This window comes from Poecilia reticulata, linkage group LG3, assembly GCF_000633615.1.
Source record: "Poecilia reticulata strain Guanapo linkage group LG3, Guppy_female_1.0+MT, whole genome shotgun sequence".
NCBI classification, from domain to species: Eukaryota; Metazoa; Chordata; class Actinopteri; order Cyprinodontiformes; family Poeciliidae; genus Poecilia; species Poecilia reticulata.
The window spans coordinates 17,209,190-17,225,930 of record NC_024333.1 but is presented as its reverse complement, the minus strand read 5'-3'; the positions used below and the strand labels follow the sequence as shown (position 1 = coordinate 17,225,930).

Here is a 16,741-nt window from a genome sequence, read left to right as displayed (position 1 = left end):
TTCTTTTCTCTGTCACTCTGGAAAGTGGATGATGGACTAGTTTTAAGGCTTTCGTATTTGAAGTTTCTAACAGCTGCAAAATCATAAATTGCAACTTATATCTGATAATGTCCATTTCTGGCACTTGTTATATTACACACCTGGCATGTGGTACATTGAAGGCAATAGTTCAGACCACAATGCAGTGCTTTGTGTATTGAGCGTCAGTCACCACTGTGTTCTAAACCTCTTGAGAGAAGACTGAGGGTTGCAGGCTAAAGCCCTTAACAATCCGTCCCGGTCCTGCCGGAAACAAAGACGGCACCTCGCCATGGTAACAGTTTCTCGCAGTTCGCCGCCTCATCTGGTTTATATTTTTATTGTAACCATGTTATTTATAAGTCTGCAGCTTTCCAGTAGTTTAGAGCAATTTAAATGTTAAGTACATCCAGGCATGCGGTAAACCCGCAGGTCCTTTCATGGGGGCTTTTGCTCTTTTTCTACCCAGAGCTGTCCGTTTGCTGAGGCTAATGCAGGCAGTGACAGAATCAACAGTAGCGGCCACAAAAGGCTGGCATCTGTTCTAACATATCACAGAGCGAAAACAGAAAACTATTCTGGTTCCGTTTGCTTAGTCAGGGCATCACCTCATTTCTTTCAAGGGGAACTTAGGCTCCTTATTGAGGAAATATTGATCATTTAATAAGATAAAACACAGTTGTGAATTCCTCTAAATAAACTGACATAAACATAGCTATGAATCAAAATGTGTTATTTGTCAATCTCATTGCTGTGACAATTTCTCAATCCTCAATTAGTGCACAACAGATGCACTAAATATCAGATGGGCCTCAGCCTTTACCCTTTTTTAAACCCTATGAGTAACTAACAGCGGGATATTACACACTGCTGCACTAACACTTTCACATATTGACAAAGCCCCGAGTCGATTCTATGGTGATTCCAGCACAACTTCAGCAACACCACAGACTGCGAATAGTTTTCTGTAGTACATTCTTTGCCTCATTCTTTCTCGTGAGCACCTTTTGGTGAGGAGCATCATAGCCTTCAGCCACTTGAGTCAGTAGCATTTCTGAGCGACTGTGGAGAGCAAGAAATTCATCTTGTTAAAAGGAGGCTGGGAAAATACTGCCAAATCAACCCACAAAGATGCAGCCTCCATGCTTTCGACGGAAGCAAAAGGCTCGACTCAGGACAGTCCCACATCTGCGCAGACACACTTTTGCATTATTTTTTATTCTTTTGGCAAAGGCGAACAATTGGACAAAGCATTAATGTAAGCAATCTTCACAATAGCAATTGCTGGCTGCAGCCAGTGCCTGCGAGCTGAGCATAATCTAATTTGGATGGGCAAACCCTTGTATGCCAAGGATTTACACTGCAGCCAAAATGCCTTGGTTTGCAATTTCCAAGACAGCAGTCGAAAAGGAGCAGAAAATTGCTTCCAGGGCTGCAAAGCAGACAAGATTATATTCAAAGTCTTTGTGAGGGCTTTGCCTGAATAGAGCCCTGGCATCACATGCATACAAACACTTACATGTGGTTATATGCACACGCATATGCAAACACATGCACACACACACACACACGCAGGGGGGGACAGTGCAGCAACTTCAACCAATAGGTTAGGAGTGTGGATTCTGTGAAGCACAGGTGTAATCTCCACTTGAATATTTACAGGCTGAGCTTTGGGATACAAAAAATGGACAATTGTAGTCATCAATACTGAGGAGAAGTGGTGTTGTAGGGCAGAAGGGGCAGCTCAATAGGTTAATACACTGACCTTTCCCCTTTTGATTCCAGTTAGGGACTTGTCAGCAGAAGAATACATTTTATCTCAGACTAGCTAATGGACGTCAAATATTCTGTGTTTTATTCGTGTTAGTGTCAGAGAAATTGATGCGTCACAGTCAAAAATAAGTTTTACCAGAAAAATCAGAGTTCTGTCATGACACTGTCCACAAAGGTGAGGTTTTTTTTTGGCAATGTTACTGTTTTTTTTCAGTTCTGCCATATTATACACTTGATCAGTAATAATGTAGATGTAGGTCACAATAAAGATTAAAATATTAAATAAAACAGTTTTTTTTTTTTTTTTTTGCTCAGTCACAAATGACTAGAATTTTTTATGGATGCTAAACCCTTATGTGCTTCAAATCACATGTCTCATGATTGTATGTTTTTTTTTCTAGTTACAGTATGTATAATAATTATAAGATTAATTATGTGACTTTTTACCATTTCATAACAACAGCACAACTCAAGCTACTTGTGTTTTCCTGAAATATAAGTCTGAATTCTTAAGGGAAGGTTGCTGAATAATCTGTGTGTTTTTTACTAAACATTCCTAGAGGCTCTGAATGTTGTAATGAAAATTTGGCCCCACAGATATTCAATGTTTGTCCAGCATACAAGGAAACAATTCAGTTCATTACAGATGGCCTTGCATTGGCTGTGTGTGACTGCAGAGCTGCTGGTGCATTCTAGGTAAAAGCTTCCAGTGGGTGAGGAGGAGATTGTAAATAATGGAACAAAGTAATTGCCCTCTGCAGACAATAATGCCTTTAGATAAATATTTCAAAAAGGTAAATTGCAGAAGGGTTGTAAAAAGGTTTTATTGTACTGATGGGATATAGTAAATACAGACAAATAAAAAGACAACCAAGTAAACCTGCTCTTGTAATGCATGAATATTTTACATGTCCTCAGGTTAAAGGCTTATATACTGCTGAACAAAGTCCGATCTACCCCACGTTCTCCTAGGTCAGAGGCAAGAGAGGGAGGGAAGACGAGATGAAGGCCGGGGAGGAATGCATTGTACTGTTCAAATACACTTTGTATGAAAAAGATGAATTGATCTATCTGTAAGCAGCACTTAGACCCACTCCTCTGCCTGGTCATTACAGCGGGATAAATCAATATTTAATATCCCCCTCTAACAGCCACACTGAATGATCTTAACCTCTCCTTAATCCCATTTATGTTACCTTCCAGAATCTTCTTCATGTAAGCTCTCACTATGATAAACTTCCAAACAAGAGACTGAAAGGGGAGCTATTAAAGACCACACCATATTTATGTCAGGTGAGGAGCTTCCTTAAAATATTAATATTCTGAAACTGACTAAAGTGAAAGCTTTTATCTGAACCATCTGAGCCTTTCTGTTGGCTTGTTGCATCAGCAAAAGACTCTCTCGCCGCTCTCATTTAAGAGCTGAATTATAACTCGCTGTCCTTTATTTGCGGCCAAAGGATGAAGATTATGGGGGCAATTCTTTTAGCTGACTTAATAGAGCTTATCTCCACCAGACTGTCCTGGCAGAAACCGCATCATTAGAGCTAATGTATGACAATGCCTTGCTAAGATGTGGACAATGAAGAAAGTTTTTCATGAGTTTGGGTATGGGGTAGCTGCTTGTCCACAACAGATAATGTGCTGGTGAAAGAAAAAACGTTTACACCCGTGAAGCAAAGCTCAACACGACTAGACATCCTGACATGGTAAAAACAATTTGCTAAAATTTGGCATGGTTGTTTTAAAAAAAAAAAAAAACAACCATGGCAACCAAAAAAGTAAAACTCTGTGGCATGACAGCTACCCTGTTTCTTTTTATGAATTTAAGTGCATAAACATTACCTGTACTGCTTTGTCTTAAGTAGATTTTGGCAACAAAAAAGAATGTTTGAAACATTAAAATAGCTTCAAGTTTTCTAATTATCTGCAGATTTCTTTCGTGCTATAAGTATTTAATCTTAATTTTCCGCAAACACATACACACCAAAACACACAGCAATTCTTCCAACAACTATTTTAACATTGTCTTTAGAACAGGTTCTGTCAAGAATTCAGATAAAACGCCCGAGAAGTCTCTAAGAAGTATAAATGGGAAGTTCTTGTTTTTATAAAGGCTGTTGAGCTCTACTTACTAAGGACAATGAACTTGTCAGTGTGTTGCTTGTGAAAAAAAAGACATTGTTTAGTTAATGCCGTCATGTCATGGCAGATTTTACTGTTTTTTTTTTTTTTTTTTTTTACCACAGGCACACCTTTATTGTGAGAAAGAAGGGCAGCTGTACCAACTCATGCAGCTGAATCTGGAAAAAGAGGACTTGCATGAAAGGCTTTCTGTTAAAGACACCCCTGTTTCGAAAAAAAAAAAAAAGAAAAGAAAAGGAAGCCATTTTTTGCAATAGTTTGCTTGGATAACCAAATTTAATCCTATTTGATGAAGCTATTTCTTTGAGTCTAAGTGAGTTGATGGATTGATTTCTTATTGTAAACTTCTTCTTGTGGTCATGGAGTAAACACCAGAAAGAGGGTTCATCCCTGTCGTTTCAATTTATCTGCTGCACTTCAGTAAGAACATAGCTGATTGCCACCTGCAAAGGCAGTAATTTCTTCCAAACACGAAATTAGGAGGAAATCAAAATAGATATTCATAGACTTTTTTACATATACATTGACCTAGTTGAGGGTGTTGGTTGAAAGTGTCAGGTGCTGAAATATTAATGAGCATCGCTCCCAGTTTCTGCCTGCTCCTCACAGCCAACTGGCAACATGGCATCAAGCTGAAGAGAAGAGGACAGCTTTTTTCTTTCCTTGATTGACTCATCGATTGAAGATATTTTTAAAGGGAATCCCTGGGAGTGTGTGCTCCTGGTACAAAGCAGCCCCATCCCGTGTCAGGGGACAGAGAGGGCTGCAAGTCGGCTTTAATTGGGCAAAGACTTCAGAGTTTTCTTAACCCACACCGGGCACTGCCATGGCCTGTCACGGCCCTCACACCAACATCAACAACGCAGAAGCCTCTGAGCATGCACACAGTAACACATTCATGCTAATTTGAGTAAATACACATGTGCAACCGGTCTCTGCCAGCTCTTATCAATACGACCATCCTGGATGTTGATTAGAGGAAATGATTAGACGTAAGAATTACTGCCGTCTAAAAATGTTCCAGTTTCTTCAGTAGTTGATTTTTTTTCCCCATTTATTTTCTTTTGCCAGACACAGCTACTTATTTCTTGCTATCTAATGAAAAACTGTTGTGGATAAGGCCTAAACCAGGGACAAAATGGACTGCATGATGTTGATTCTGACCTTATCAACTCTACAGTGGTTGAGGCCCACTGAACTGAGGGCAGACAGCTTTGCGTCTATGCCCTGCTGGTGGTGTTGCAGCTGCTCCCTCTGGATCTGCTCCCTCATCTTCCGAGCCTCCTGGATCGCCTTCATCACTGTGTCCTGGTCCCCGAACAATGCGGTGGAGTTAAGAGTGGACAGAATGTCTACGCCGAGAGACAGAACAATTAGTTCACTGCATCATAAAAACAGCAGTTTCAGCAATTGAACGTGAGCAACTGTGGAGTGATTTTGAAAGACAAACCCCGGCCGAGGCCTCCTCCAAGCGGGCTGGGGATCCCGCCTTTGCCAATGAGACTGTTAGGGCTACTTTTACTGCCTGGGAACAGGTTTGATGTTGGGGATGTCGGAGATTTGACCATTTCTGTCGTCTTTGGCCGAGCAGACAGGTTGAGGGGCTGCGTTCCCTCCTCCTACGGCAGCAGAGATAGGAGCATGAAAGAAGACAGATGTGAATGGGCTCCTCCCTCCCCTTCTTGGAGGAGCTCTGGATTCCCAGACTGCATGCTTCTTCTCCTCTGTTTCTGGTTAATTACAGAATCTCTATCCTGACCAACAGCTCCTTCCTGATGCCCCCTTCTTTTTGTGTTTCTTCCCTCATCTCTTTCCTCTCCTCTTTTTCTCCTCTGCGATCTTCCTCGCAGTCGTCCGGCGCCTTTGTTCACACTAATTAAAGCAGATTCTGTCTCTCTGTACATCTTCATCTGTTCTGCCTCTCCTCCTCCCCGCTCTCTGTGTCTGCACTCTGGTTCGAAGAATAAATAATGACCAGATAACAGCGGTGCCAATGATCAAAGACAGCTGTTCCATTCATCAGATGTCGACTTACATTATCTACTTCATTAACTTGTTTTCTAATTTCATTCCTCATTTGTGCATACTTGGTTTTTATCGTACGCTTTGATATGCCCGTTCTAAAAAAAATATAAAGTGCGATCTGGCTTTTAGCTGAAGTTAAAGGAGGATGTATTTGTTTTGTACTGCTTGACTGGTTACAAATGCAATATGAAGAGCAGGACTTTCCATGTAGAAAATTTTAACCAACTGAAAGTTATTTACAAAGGGGAGCCAGCCATTATAACTTATTTATAAAATACATTATATGTTGGTTACTAGCTTGACTTATTTAATCATAAAACAGGATATTAGGCACATTGACGTCAAGCAAGAATAAGCCTGGCACAGAATCCTCAACATTTAAAGGTACAGTATGTAACTGCAGTGCATTTCTTTAGACGGCCATAATTGTTCAGTTAGGAGATCGATTTTTTTCACAGATTATGTGTCTTTACATTCTGTCACATTATAGTGACAGTTATAACAAATATGTAATTTTTTTTTATAAAGGCTACATGCTGCACCTTTAATAGCATCCTTAGCATATAAGATTAAACATCTATGAACTTATTTCAAGCTTGAAAATCACAGTAACTCACTTTTTTACCACTCATTGCACCTCCTACTAAACAAATGTAACTGAAGAAATTTGATTATTGCATGTTAGTTCTGCAAGTTGATTGCTATTGAGGAAATGTTGATTAGTAATCCTTTACTTGATGTTTCCAAGGAGTATAAATACAAGATAACAAAGAGGTCTGTTTCTTTTAGCCACCCTTTAATATGGGAAAGACAAGACTACTTGCCCAAACCTGTCCATATGCACAGTCAGAGCAACAATTAATAAGGTTGAATCAACTGAAATTGGCACCAATAAGGGTAAATAAGGACAAGTTTATTTTACCACTAATTTTACCACTAAATTCTGAATTCCATTAAACAATTCAGGGGTGATTTCCTGATTTCAGTCCAGAATCGTAATGTACCGGTGGATTGCGCAGTATAAATATCATGAATTCAAATGTAGACTTAAGTCGTCATGTTCTGTTTCTTTTAAGAGCCAGAGTGTCTTCTTGGGAAAACATATGGTTGAAGCACAGTGTCCCGGGGCCGTGTTATTACAGTGCCAGGAACAGTTTGTAAAGCAGCGAAGCTGAAAACATACAAACAAAACTGAAGGCAATGTGATTCCACTGGAGTGTGGAGAGAGAAGGAAGGATGCCAAAACATGTTTAATAATTATTTTAATTCATTTTAAAATATAAACCCCAACTCTATGCACCTCAAATTGAAATGTTAATGTGGTCGTGTTAAAACTGGACGTATAAACATCAATCTGGTCTGATGAAGTGAGAATTAAACAAATTACAGCTGAATAAAGTAAAATGGAAAACCAAGAAGGGAGGGGACCTGAATGGGTATGTGTCCGTGTGTGTGTCTTTTAGTGCAAAATGAAAGAAAAGCTCAAGTGGTTTCCCACCATGATTTATGGTGCTCCTCCATTGTGATATTATTAAGCTAAACTACTTCAAATGGGCATATGTTTCTGATTATGGTCTTAGTGAGCAAGAATGATGAATGTGTCCTTTTCTTTGCATGAAGGCTGAGTCAAGTCATACCATACAGAAGCAGAACACACATCCTGCATTTGGCTTATTTGCAGGGATAAGAAAAACATAAAGGTTGCTGACCTTACTTGTTGCTGTGCTTTTGTCTACGGTTGTTACGCGCTGGTGTAATGGGTTTATTCCATCTTAGCTTAAAAAAAGGACCCGACTTTGTGGAATAACATGTGCTCCAAAAATTACTGACTTGGAGTTGCCACCACTATAGAAACCACATCCACAAAGTTCTGGTTGTAAGAGAGGGAGCCTTGTTAAAGCAACTCAGATTGATGGCCCCACGGCGGCCCGGCCTGCAACCAGTTGGTTTTAATGTTCGAGTTACTGACTATTGTAGCAGCTAGTTTATTAAGACAACAACATCTGGGTCAGGCTATGTCAAGTATCGCATGAGGTCTGGTCTGGTTGGTGAGTTGGTTAAAGAAACTGCGGGCTGTACCTTTACTTGAGTGATGGGGCTTGAAGAACTTTTGTCATTCTTCAGAGATGATGGAGAGATGGGCCCACTGGTGTTGAGGGGCTGTGGTAGAGGAGGCATCTTGGCTCCAGGAGACACCTGCATGCTGGCAAGCTGGGCGGCGTACAGTTGCTGTAGGGAGGTGGGAGAAACCAGCAAGGCGTTCACATCCACATCCAGCATACATTCAAAGTTTTATATTCTCTCTTTTCCTCTCCCTCTCTGCCTCTGTGTCTGCCTTCATCCCTCCACCCCACTTCTCTTTCTTCTACGTCTTTCCTCCCTTTCCATGAGGCTGGCATTGAACCCTCTTCAAAGGTCTTAACTGTATTTCAAAGGCTGAACCCAGAGAGAGACAGCAGTCTTAAAAACCATACAGAGATGGCTTTCACTCAAAACACTTGGAGCCCCTATTTTCCACTCATCACAGAGAAAAGTTTGCTGCTTGGATGCAAGTGTGTTAGCACAGAGACCTACGCAGCTCACTATTGAAGTTTCTGGCTTGTGATTTGTCTCTGCCCAGCCATCAGGGACCACCCCCCTCATCCCACAAGCACCTTCAGCTGTTGCCATCACAGAATATATTAGACACATTGTAAGCATTTGGAACCTGCACAAAGAGGACTAATATAATCAAAATTACATTACTAACATCGGCTGGGAATAAGTTTTGACCCTGAAAACTCAACTTACATGCACATCGCTGGGATGATTACTCGACTCTGGAATCTGTAACTGCACCATGTAATGCCTTGCTCACTGCAAGTTGTGTTTGTGTTTATTATTAACCATTCAGAAATAGAAAACCCCTTAATAAAACACGACAAGACTGGATGCATAATTTTCTTTGCACAGAGAGTTGTATAATTTGACAGTGCTTAAACTTTCCATAACGTGATGCGTGTCATGATTGGACTTGAGATGTGTCTTGGGGCAACTGGCACAAGTCCGACACAAAGAGCTACTGTCTCAAAAATGTGTTCCTTCACATCCTTGCCTTAGATCTCACTTTGAACAGGCAGGGTTCCTTAACCGGCTCACCTTGCTTGTTATTCTCAGTCTAGGAGGTAAAATGTTCAACTTGTTCCGTCAGTGCCAGTTAAGAAACTTTATCTCATTTTGTGGTTTGATCTGCTGCAGTTGTGCAAACGGTGTTTAAAAAAAAAAAAAAAAAAAAGGCCACCTTGCCCCAGCTGTCCTCACCTTTGCTGGTTTGAATGAAGAGGAAGGCAATATAAAGCATGAAGTCAATGTAAATATCTCATGGTATAAACCCATATGTGCTCTTCTGAGAAACTTTATCACTCCCACTCATGCACAAAAGGTCCATTCTTCGAGGGGACCTAGGATAACAACAGCACATGGGCAGCGGAAATGACAGCCTGATTATGTTCCCACAATGATAGTGCTGCCTCCACCTCTCTGACAAACAGCCTTTTGTCCAGGATGGGAGACACAGAAGTCGACTTAACCCCAATTTCTTCCCAATCCAGACAAGACTTGGCGATAGAGGAATTTTGTGTGTCAAGGGGAGGCAAAAAGTGAAGAATCTTTTTTTCTGGAAAAGGAAAGAAACTTAGGGTTTTCATTCAGTGTCTGTCACTCCAGGCTACATGGAAATCTTAGCAGATGTCTGCTTGACAGATGTTTGCCAATGGGCCTTATGCTGGGCATAACCCGACCTTGAGTGGGAAGAACTTTATTGTCCCGGAAAGAGAGCTTAATTCGACTTTGCCTCAAATACCACACAGTCAGGAAACTGGCTTTGATTAGCAGGTCAGTGTCACTGTGCGAGAGGCACGGGCTCCCTTTGTGATTAGGCATATTCTGAAATCCAACGAATAATAAATATAATCAAGAAAAACAAATGCTTTTTTTTTCAGAGATAAAATGGTTTATTTCAGACCTTCTCACACAAGGTAAGAAATCATATGAAGACCGAGCTTGAGTAACAACCAAAACCATTTGTTAAATGTGACAAAGCATCTCTAAAGACTGAAGACATATATGTCTGCATCCCTTAGCTGATGTTCTTTGATTTATCGTTACCCCGTTTGATATTTACTTCCAACTGGGGCAGAAAAGGTTTCATATTAATTTTCGAACTGAGATCAATGTTCTGACTGTGCTCTATTACTTTTCTTTCAATACATTTCTCCTTTTTTTATGTCTTGGTAATTTAGAACTTTAGAAATTGTAAACAAACATAAGACCTAGGGACTCAATTTTGACTCCGTCATTGCCCAGTTTCCTGCAGAACGCGGCAGATCTCAGGGGCCATAGATTTAAAGTGTGTGCAAACACACCCAAGGTCAGCATGTTAGCCTCGGATAATTAAAAACAAGCCCTCTGGAGGCAGCAGAGGTTAAACGGAGAGGTTCAGTTATCTGCTTGCGATGTTAAACTCAGATTGTGCACTCTGCTGATGATGTTAGACATATTAGGTACATAGCTTGTGATTAACAATGACCAATTTTTGTCTAACACGTTGAAATAATGGTTTAGATTGAAATGCAAATCTCCTATCACTTCTCTGAAGTGCACAAAGAAAATGTAGTTGCATCTTTCGTGTTGGCAACAAAGTCATACGTTGCACATGCAAAACTCAAAAGCATATTTTACTTAAGGTAGATTAAGCACAATTTATTTGCAGCACATTCTTAAGAGATTCTAACATCTTTGTGTGGCAGTCTGAGTGTAAGTGTCTCAATCACCTCTGTTTAGCCTGGGCACTGAGCACTAGACTGGATATGAGGGCATTAACTGTGCTTCAGTGCACCAAACCATTTAAAAGGCAGCGCAGCGCCAGCTCCGTTTGCCACAAGGCTTGTACAGGCTCATTGCCCAGGGCGACCACGCAGGCTGACCCAGGCTAGGCCCAGATGTCGGGAGTGGAGAAAGGCGTCCTGGTGCACTGTGCCGATGCTTTCCAGTATGGCTCAACATCTGTTTCATCTGCTGGCGCCCAACCTGCTCCACTCCGATCCTCCTCCCTCCTCCTGGCCTTCCTCTGTCTCTCTATCCTACAACTATATATGTATAAGCACTTTTTCTGTAAGTTTCTCTTCGATACAGACACACACACGCGCGCACACGCAATATCGTTTCATGAATGTGGTTACTTCAAGGCCTGTGGCCCCTGGAGCCAGCCCTCCCATTCACTGCTGCTCACTGCATTATCAACTCTATCTGTCCATCTGTCCCTCTGTTCACCACTGCCTCAATCCAGCTGCTCACCTTGCTGTCCTATTAGCCAACCTTCCACTCACTCTAGCTCTGCTGCTCTGCTCTGGGTTACCTTCAAAGACCCGACTTCTTTGCTCATAAACACAGAAACAGCTGCTCTCTACAGTATGCCTCTCTTTTCCTCCCTCCTCCTCCTCTCTTCCTCTCTCTCAAAGTCAAAAGTGCTTCAGTTGTTAATGATAGAAGCATTTCTCCACATCTGTACCACACAGGCATTTACATCCAAACAAAAGATAATGTGCGGTTTGCTGCTCTCCCACTTTCTTCCTGTTTGTCCCTGGCTGTGTAACACTCTTTCTTATCGCTGCAGTCGTCTAAGCCTGCGAGTACTCCTTCAGATGTGTCTGTCTGCTCGAGATGTGGTCCTGGTTTGTTGTTAAGCGTATGGGCTGCTTTTCATCTTTACGGTGGCAGCACGGGGCTGAGGACGGGCTCAGCTTTATCATGGGCCTGTAAGAGAGGTGCCACAGCAAATGTTCCTCTATGTCTTATCTCAAGCAGCTCAATTTCAAGTACTGTAAAGCAGGAGGATATCGCGAGCTTGGACAATTCAGGAGAGGAAGCGCAGAAGAATGAAAAAAGAAAAGGGTGATGGTAATTGACAAGAGAGAAATCCACAAACTAAAACACTTAGAGGTAGTTTGAGCTGCGGATTGGAAACTGGAAAAGCAATACAGAAACTAAGAAAGCAAGAGAGAGAAAATTGGAGCCCGACTGAGTGATAGCAGAAGCTTTCTCTCTATTTATTTAGTCCAAGAGGGATACTACATACAGGGACCCAGATGTTCTGCTTTATCCAATGCTACTTTAACTTGTAAATGGCTGGGACTCAAATGTCCGATTTCTGTGATACATAACAGAAGGTTGAAGGTTGACCCCCCTGCTCATTTGTTCTGTTAAAACGACGGTTGATGCATTAGGTTCACATTCTCTCAGAGTAAATAGTTTTTCACTTGGTAACTGATGCGAGGGATAGTGTACAAACAGCAAATTAAATGCTGTCCCAGACAGAAAATTCTTTTGTAGAGTTAGGAAAATCCCCTTCTTGTCTCCTCGCTGAATTGAATATAGTTGGTGTCCCGACAGATTGGTGGGGCACAATCCGAGCACAATTTCCTCTTTTAGGTGAGGCATGTCAGCTGTAATCAATGAAGGACAGGCAAGCGTGGAGCTATTGTTTCCTGCTGGTCCCGGGCTCATCCTGGCTCTGTGCGGGCACTAATGAAGAGGGGCATGTCGCGCTGGGATAGTTTACCCGCCTTCTCTCCTGTGAGTTGCGGACCAGAGCCAATCTGTCAGGAAAGCATTGAGTGAAATTGCCCCGCGGTACAGCAGCGCCTGGTGACAGCCACTCGCCGACTGTCAGCCACCGGAGTGATGCTACCACCTTGTATTGACAAGCAAATTACAGCCTCCCAACACTCAAACGCGCCATGGAAGATTCATTTACATCCATCAGCTCTAAGCCTTTGTTACCTTGACGTTATTTTACTCTTTTCTTTGAGAGAAGAAGGCAGGGAACCGGCGGAGGAACCCAGACTGTTATGACAGAGGAGATTGTGAAGAGCCTGTGTGGCAAACATTAAGACTGACGGAGCGGTCAGCCTTGTCTGGCCGGATGGCTGATCGCATTACCTCCATAACATTGTGGGAATTAATTCCACCAATAAGATAATGTTTAAAGGTTCATATATTGCACAATCTAAACTGAGTAAATTGGTGAAAATTATACCTTGCTTGACAGGTGACAGGAGGAGATATTTTAATTAGTGGGAGCTGCTTGTTCAGCCGAATGTGAGTAGGATATTGTTTCTGTTAGTGTGTGAGAATATAGGGAAGATAAACAATGGCTTTGGAGTTGAAAATGAAGTAATCCTTTGCTCCAGTGGTTAATGTGGAAAAAGTGCCTTATGCATAAAATGGAATGCAAAGAATGAAATCAGCACATCTAAAATCATAGTTTTGCGGCATCTGATGAAATATTCAGCGGTTACGAACTGCTTTAGAGCACAGGAGGATATAATATATTCAAAGAGGTCCTTTAATTGTCAACATGTTCTCTGAGTTATTTTATGAAGTTATTCAGTTTCTATTTAAAAATTAGGAACTTTTTTCTGACTTCCCTTCCCATTTTAGAAAACTTTTAACAAGTTTGTTTCTAAAAAAAAAAAAAAAAAAGGAGATGGTGCTATTATAGGTCTAGCAGGGAGAAAACAACTCTCACTTAATTTCATGTCTGGGTTGATATGGTGTTTTTAATCATAGCAAGTCCCCTGGTGCTTTGTAGAGGAAGTGGTGGCAGTCACGTGGTTTGTTGATCTCAGCAATGTATTAAAGGGCATGTTTGACTTGCCTCACTGTTTTGAGGGGGAATCTCCGCAGAGTAAATAGCAGACAGCGGGATGGAATATGTGACGGGCTGACAGAGTTCAATTAATGAAAAATGCACCTCTTTTTTTGTTTACTGTGTTCTGTAAAGGTCAGCCAAGTCATGGTCTTGGAGGCACTGGTTTTGCCCATTCCCAGGGTTAAACACATAATCAGAATTAATGACTCTCTAGACCCGTCTGCCCTTCTCTGCCCGACCTCAGATATATGTCTGTCTCATCTGACCTAACACGCCCCTATAAATAGACTTGTTTGTCTATCCAAACTGACACTCCCTTCCTGTGAACTTCACCATGCTGCACCAGCTCATTCACTGCAGAAACACTTTCTCTGAAGCAGCCTTAATCTTTTACTTTTTACATGAGCAGACTCATTCAGAACCTTCCATCCTTCCAACAGCTCTCCCTGTGGCTGCATAATGACGCATGGCTCTTCAGAGCAGGCTGCATGCATTGTTAGAACTTGCCAAGGCTCGTTAGCATTGATAGCGGTAGCCTCAGAAGGACAAGCACCACGTCGTTTCACCTTTTTATTGTTGAGCTCTCCTATTCAGTCTTTGCATACTTCGCATTGCCGTCGAGCATCACAGGTTACAGCAGTGAAAAACTCCATGTCAACTCTGCCTCGGTGGCCACTTAACCACATCTTAGAAAAGATGCTCTTTAATTTCTCACTTCCTTCTTTTGTTTCCAGAGAAACGTACTGAAGTCAAATTTGCACAGAAATAAGATCTACAATTACTCAGATCTGCACGAGAACCCAACAATTAGGGAACCCAAAAACCACTTAAATGCATACTTTGTCAATCAGATCCCCGTAACTTCTCTTATATTTCTATGCAAATAAATGCTTAAAAGGTCTTAGGAAGACAATCATTATCACCAATCCAGAAACTAAGATTAGGTTTGTTCTCTCAAAATAGATGAGGAACTCTTTAAACCTCCCTAAGTAATTACATGCTACTGGGCAAAAAAAAAATCAAGTAAACAGAAAACAGTGGGGTGCAGTTAGCAGGGTACCTTAAGATAACTCTATATATTGATATACCTGCTGACTCAGGGAAGTGTGACCATTATAGACAACTTTACCTCAACATATTCAAAAAAGGAAATGGATAAGGCAACCTGCTCTGATTAGAAGAGGAATGCACAACTTGAAATGACAACAATAAAGTCATAACCTAGAAAAACCTATTGTGAAAAATTAAATGTTAAACCAGAACAATAAATCAATGTAAAACCAAAGACAACCCCCAAAAAAACATGTACTACAGACTGAAATACCCTATAGTTTCTCTGCTTATTTTGTAATAATATTACGAATGACTGTAAAAGAAGAATTCATATTATTATATATATATTAAGAATTATGCCCTGGGGTTAAGCCCTGACCTGGGTTCAGCTCTTTTAAATGCTGCGTGAGAAAATTCCTGGAGCAGCCTCTGGGGCTGTGGGACAGATCTCAACAGTCTCAAACCTCTGCTCAGCCCCTTTGAGGATAATTTGTAACAGGTTATTTCTTTCTCACACTCATATTTACATTGATTTTTATCTATGCTTTATTCTCCTCACGCATCTAAATCGAATATTGCACTGACTTTGTTAGACAAAAGCAATGAGAAGGTTTTTTTTTTTCCTTTTTTTTCCTCACAGGCAATTGTCCTGTGATAAATTTACTGGCAGAAGATTAAAGTAACCAAAGTGATTCTCATTCTCTCTAATAACTATTATCTTTCTAACTCCTCTGTCTGGCAGAACAAGTGGGGATAAATCTTCTTTAAAATGGGTATAAATTACATATGTAAGGTGATAAGCGGGTGCGAGCCAGGGGGGTCTCCAGGATTATTTAGTGCGCAGCTCATTACTTGGCTCACAGCTGCTTAGCCATCCTTTCTGCCCTGAGCTTGGCGGGCGTCCCAAGCATTCTTTGTCACAGGACTGCACATACCTGGAGCTGGAGGGGGCTGAGTCCTGACGCTGCTGCAGCTGCCATTGTGGATGGAATGAACTGCACTGGGTAGTTATCACCTGTCAGAGAGGGAGAGAGAGACAACAATGCATGCAGGTTCAGACAATGAGCAGGGCCCACAGCTCCAGGCAAGTGCCAACAGGGATTGTGGACACTTTGCTGCTCCTGCCACAGTAATGTGGTACATTGCAATGCGCCCTCGGCTTAAAGCCAAAACATCTGCATTAACAAAAGCCTATGGTTGGTTTGACTTGAGTGGGATTATTAAGGAAAGATGGACACCATTCGCTTCCTTACTTCCTGCACACGTTTCACCATGGAAAACGCCTTGAAAATTCAGCATTAGTTTTTTTGGGGAGGGGGATTTGTTGATTTGACTAAATGTCTATCATGAAAACATGTATATTGCACCAATTGAACCTGAGTGCATCAAGATCTGCATTTTTATACTACGCATGCAGAGTCTGAGCCTTGTGTTTTATTTCAGTGTCTCTTTTACTGAGACCCATTCTTGTCATGGGTTTTCTGTTAGATGTAGACCTGAACTTTGACTGGGTCATTCTAACATATGAATACACTTTAATCTAAAACATTCATTTGAACAAAGGGTTTTTTTTTTTGTTTTTTTTTTTTTACCCCCAAGACGTCCCTGCATTAACATTCATCCATCACCACATCAGCTTTGACCAACTTCCATGTCCCTGCTGAAGATGAGTAACTCCATAACTCCATCCTGCCACCACAGGGTTTCATCCCAACGGACGACATGTTCCGGAAATTGTGCCGTATTAGTTTTAGACCAAACATAATTGTTTGCATGTCAACGAGAAAGTTACATTTTAGTCTCATCTGAGCAGAGGACCCTCGTTCACATGTCGTATGTTTGTGGGAAACTGCAAACATGACTTCAAATGGCTTTATTTCAACAATGACAAAAATAAATTTGCATTTATTTCAAAGATGTTCAAAGCTTCGGGTATTGCTTTATAATCTTATCCTGCTTTGAACTCCCCCACAACTTTCTTCCTGTCCTGTCCTCTTTATCTCTAGGTCTTCATAGTGTTGCTGAGATTATATATAT

The 16,741-nt window shown here is 41.3% G+C and overlaps 1 protein-coding gene across 6 annotated transcripts in view; it reads right to left on the bottom strand.

Moving 5' to 3' along the window:
- Positions 1-16,741, bottom strand: part of sox6 (SRY-box transcription factor 6) — a 138,957-nt gene that overhangs the window by 18,340 nt on the left and 103,876 nt on the right. For all 6 annotated transcript variants that reach the window (XM_008405228.2, XM_008405227.2, XM_008405230.2 and 3 more), the window contains 4 exons: positions 15,640-15,719; positions 8,041-8,190; positions 5,387-5,555; positions 5,101-5,288 (listed from right to left, as the gene is read on the bottom strand). In XM_008405228.2, the coding sequence (XP_008403450.1) occupies positions 5,101-5,288; positions 5,387-5,555; positions 8,041-8,190; positions 15,640-15,719 (587 nt within the window). The remainder of the gene's footprint in view (positions 1-5,100; positions 5,289-5,386; positions 5,556-8,040; positions 8,191-15,639; positions 15,720-16,741) is intronic.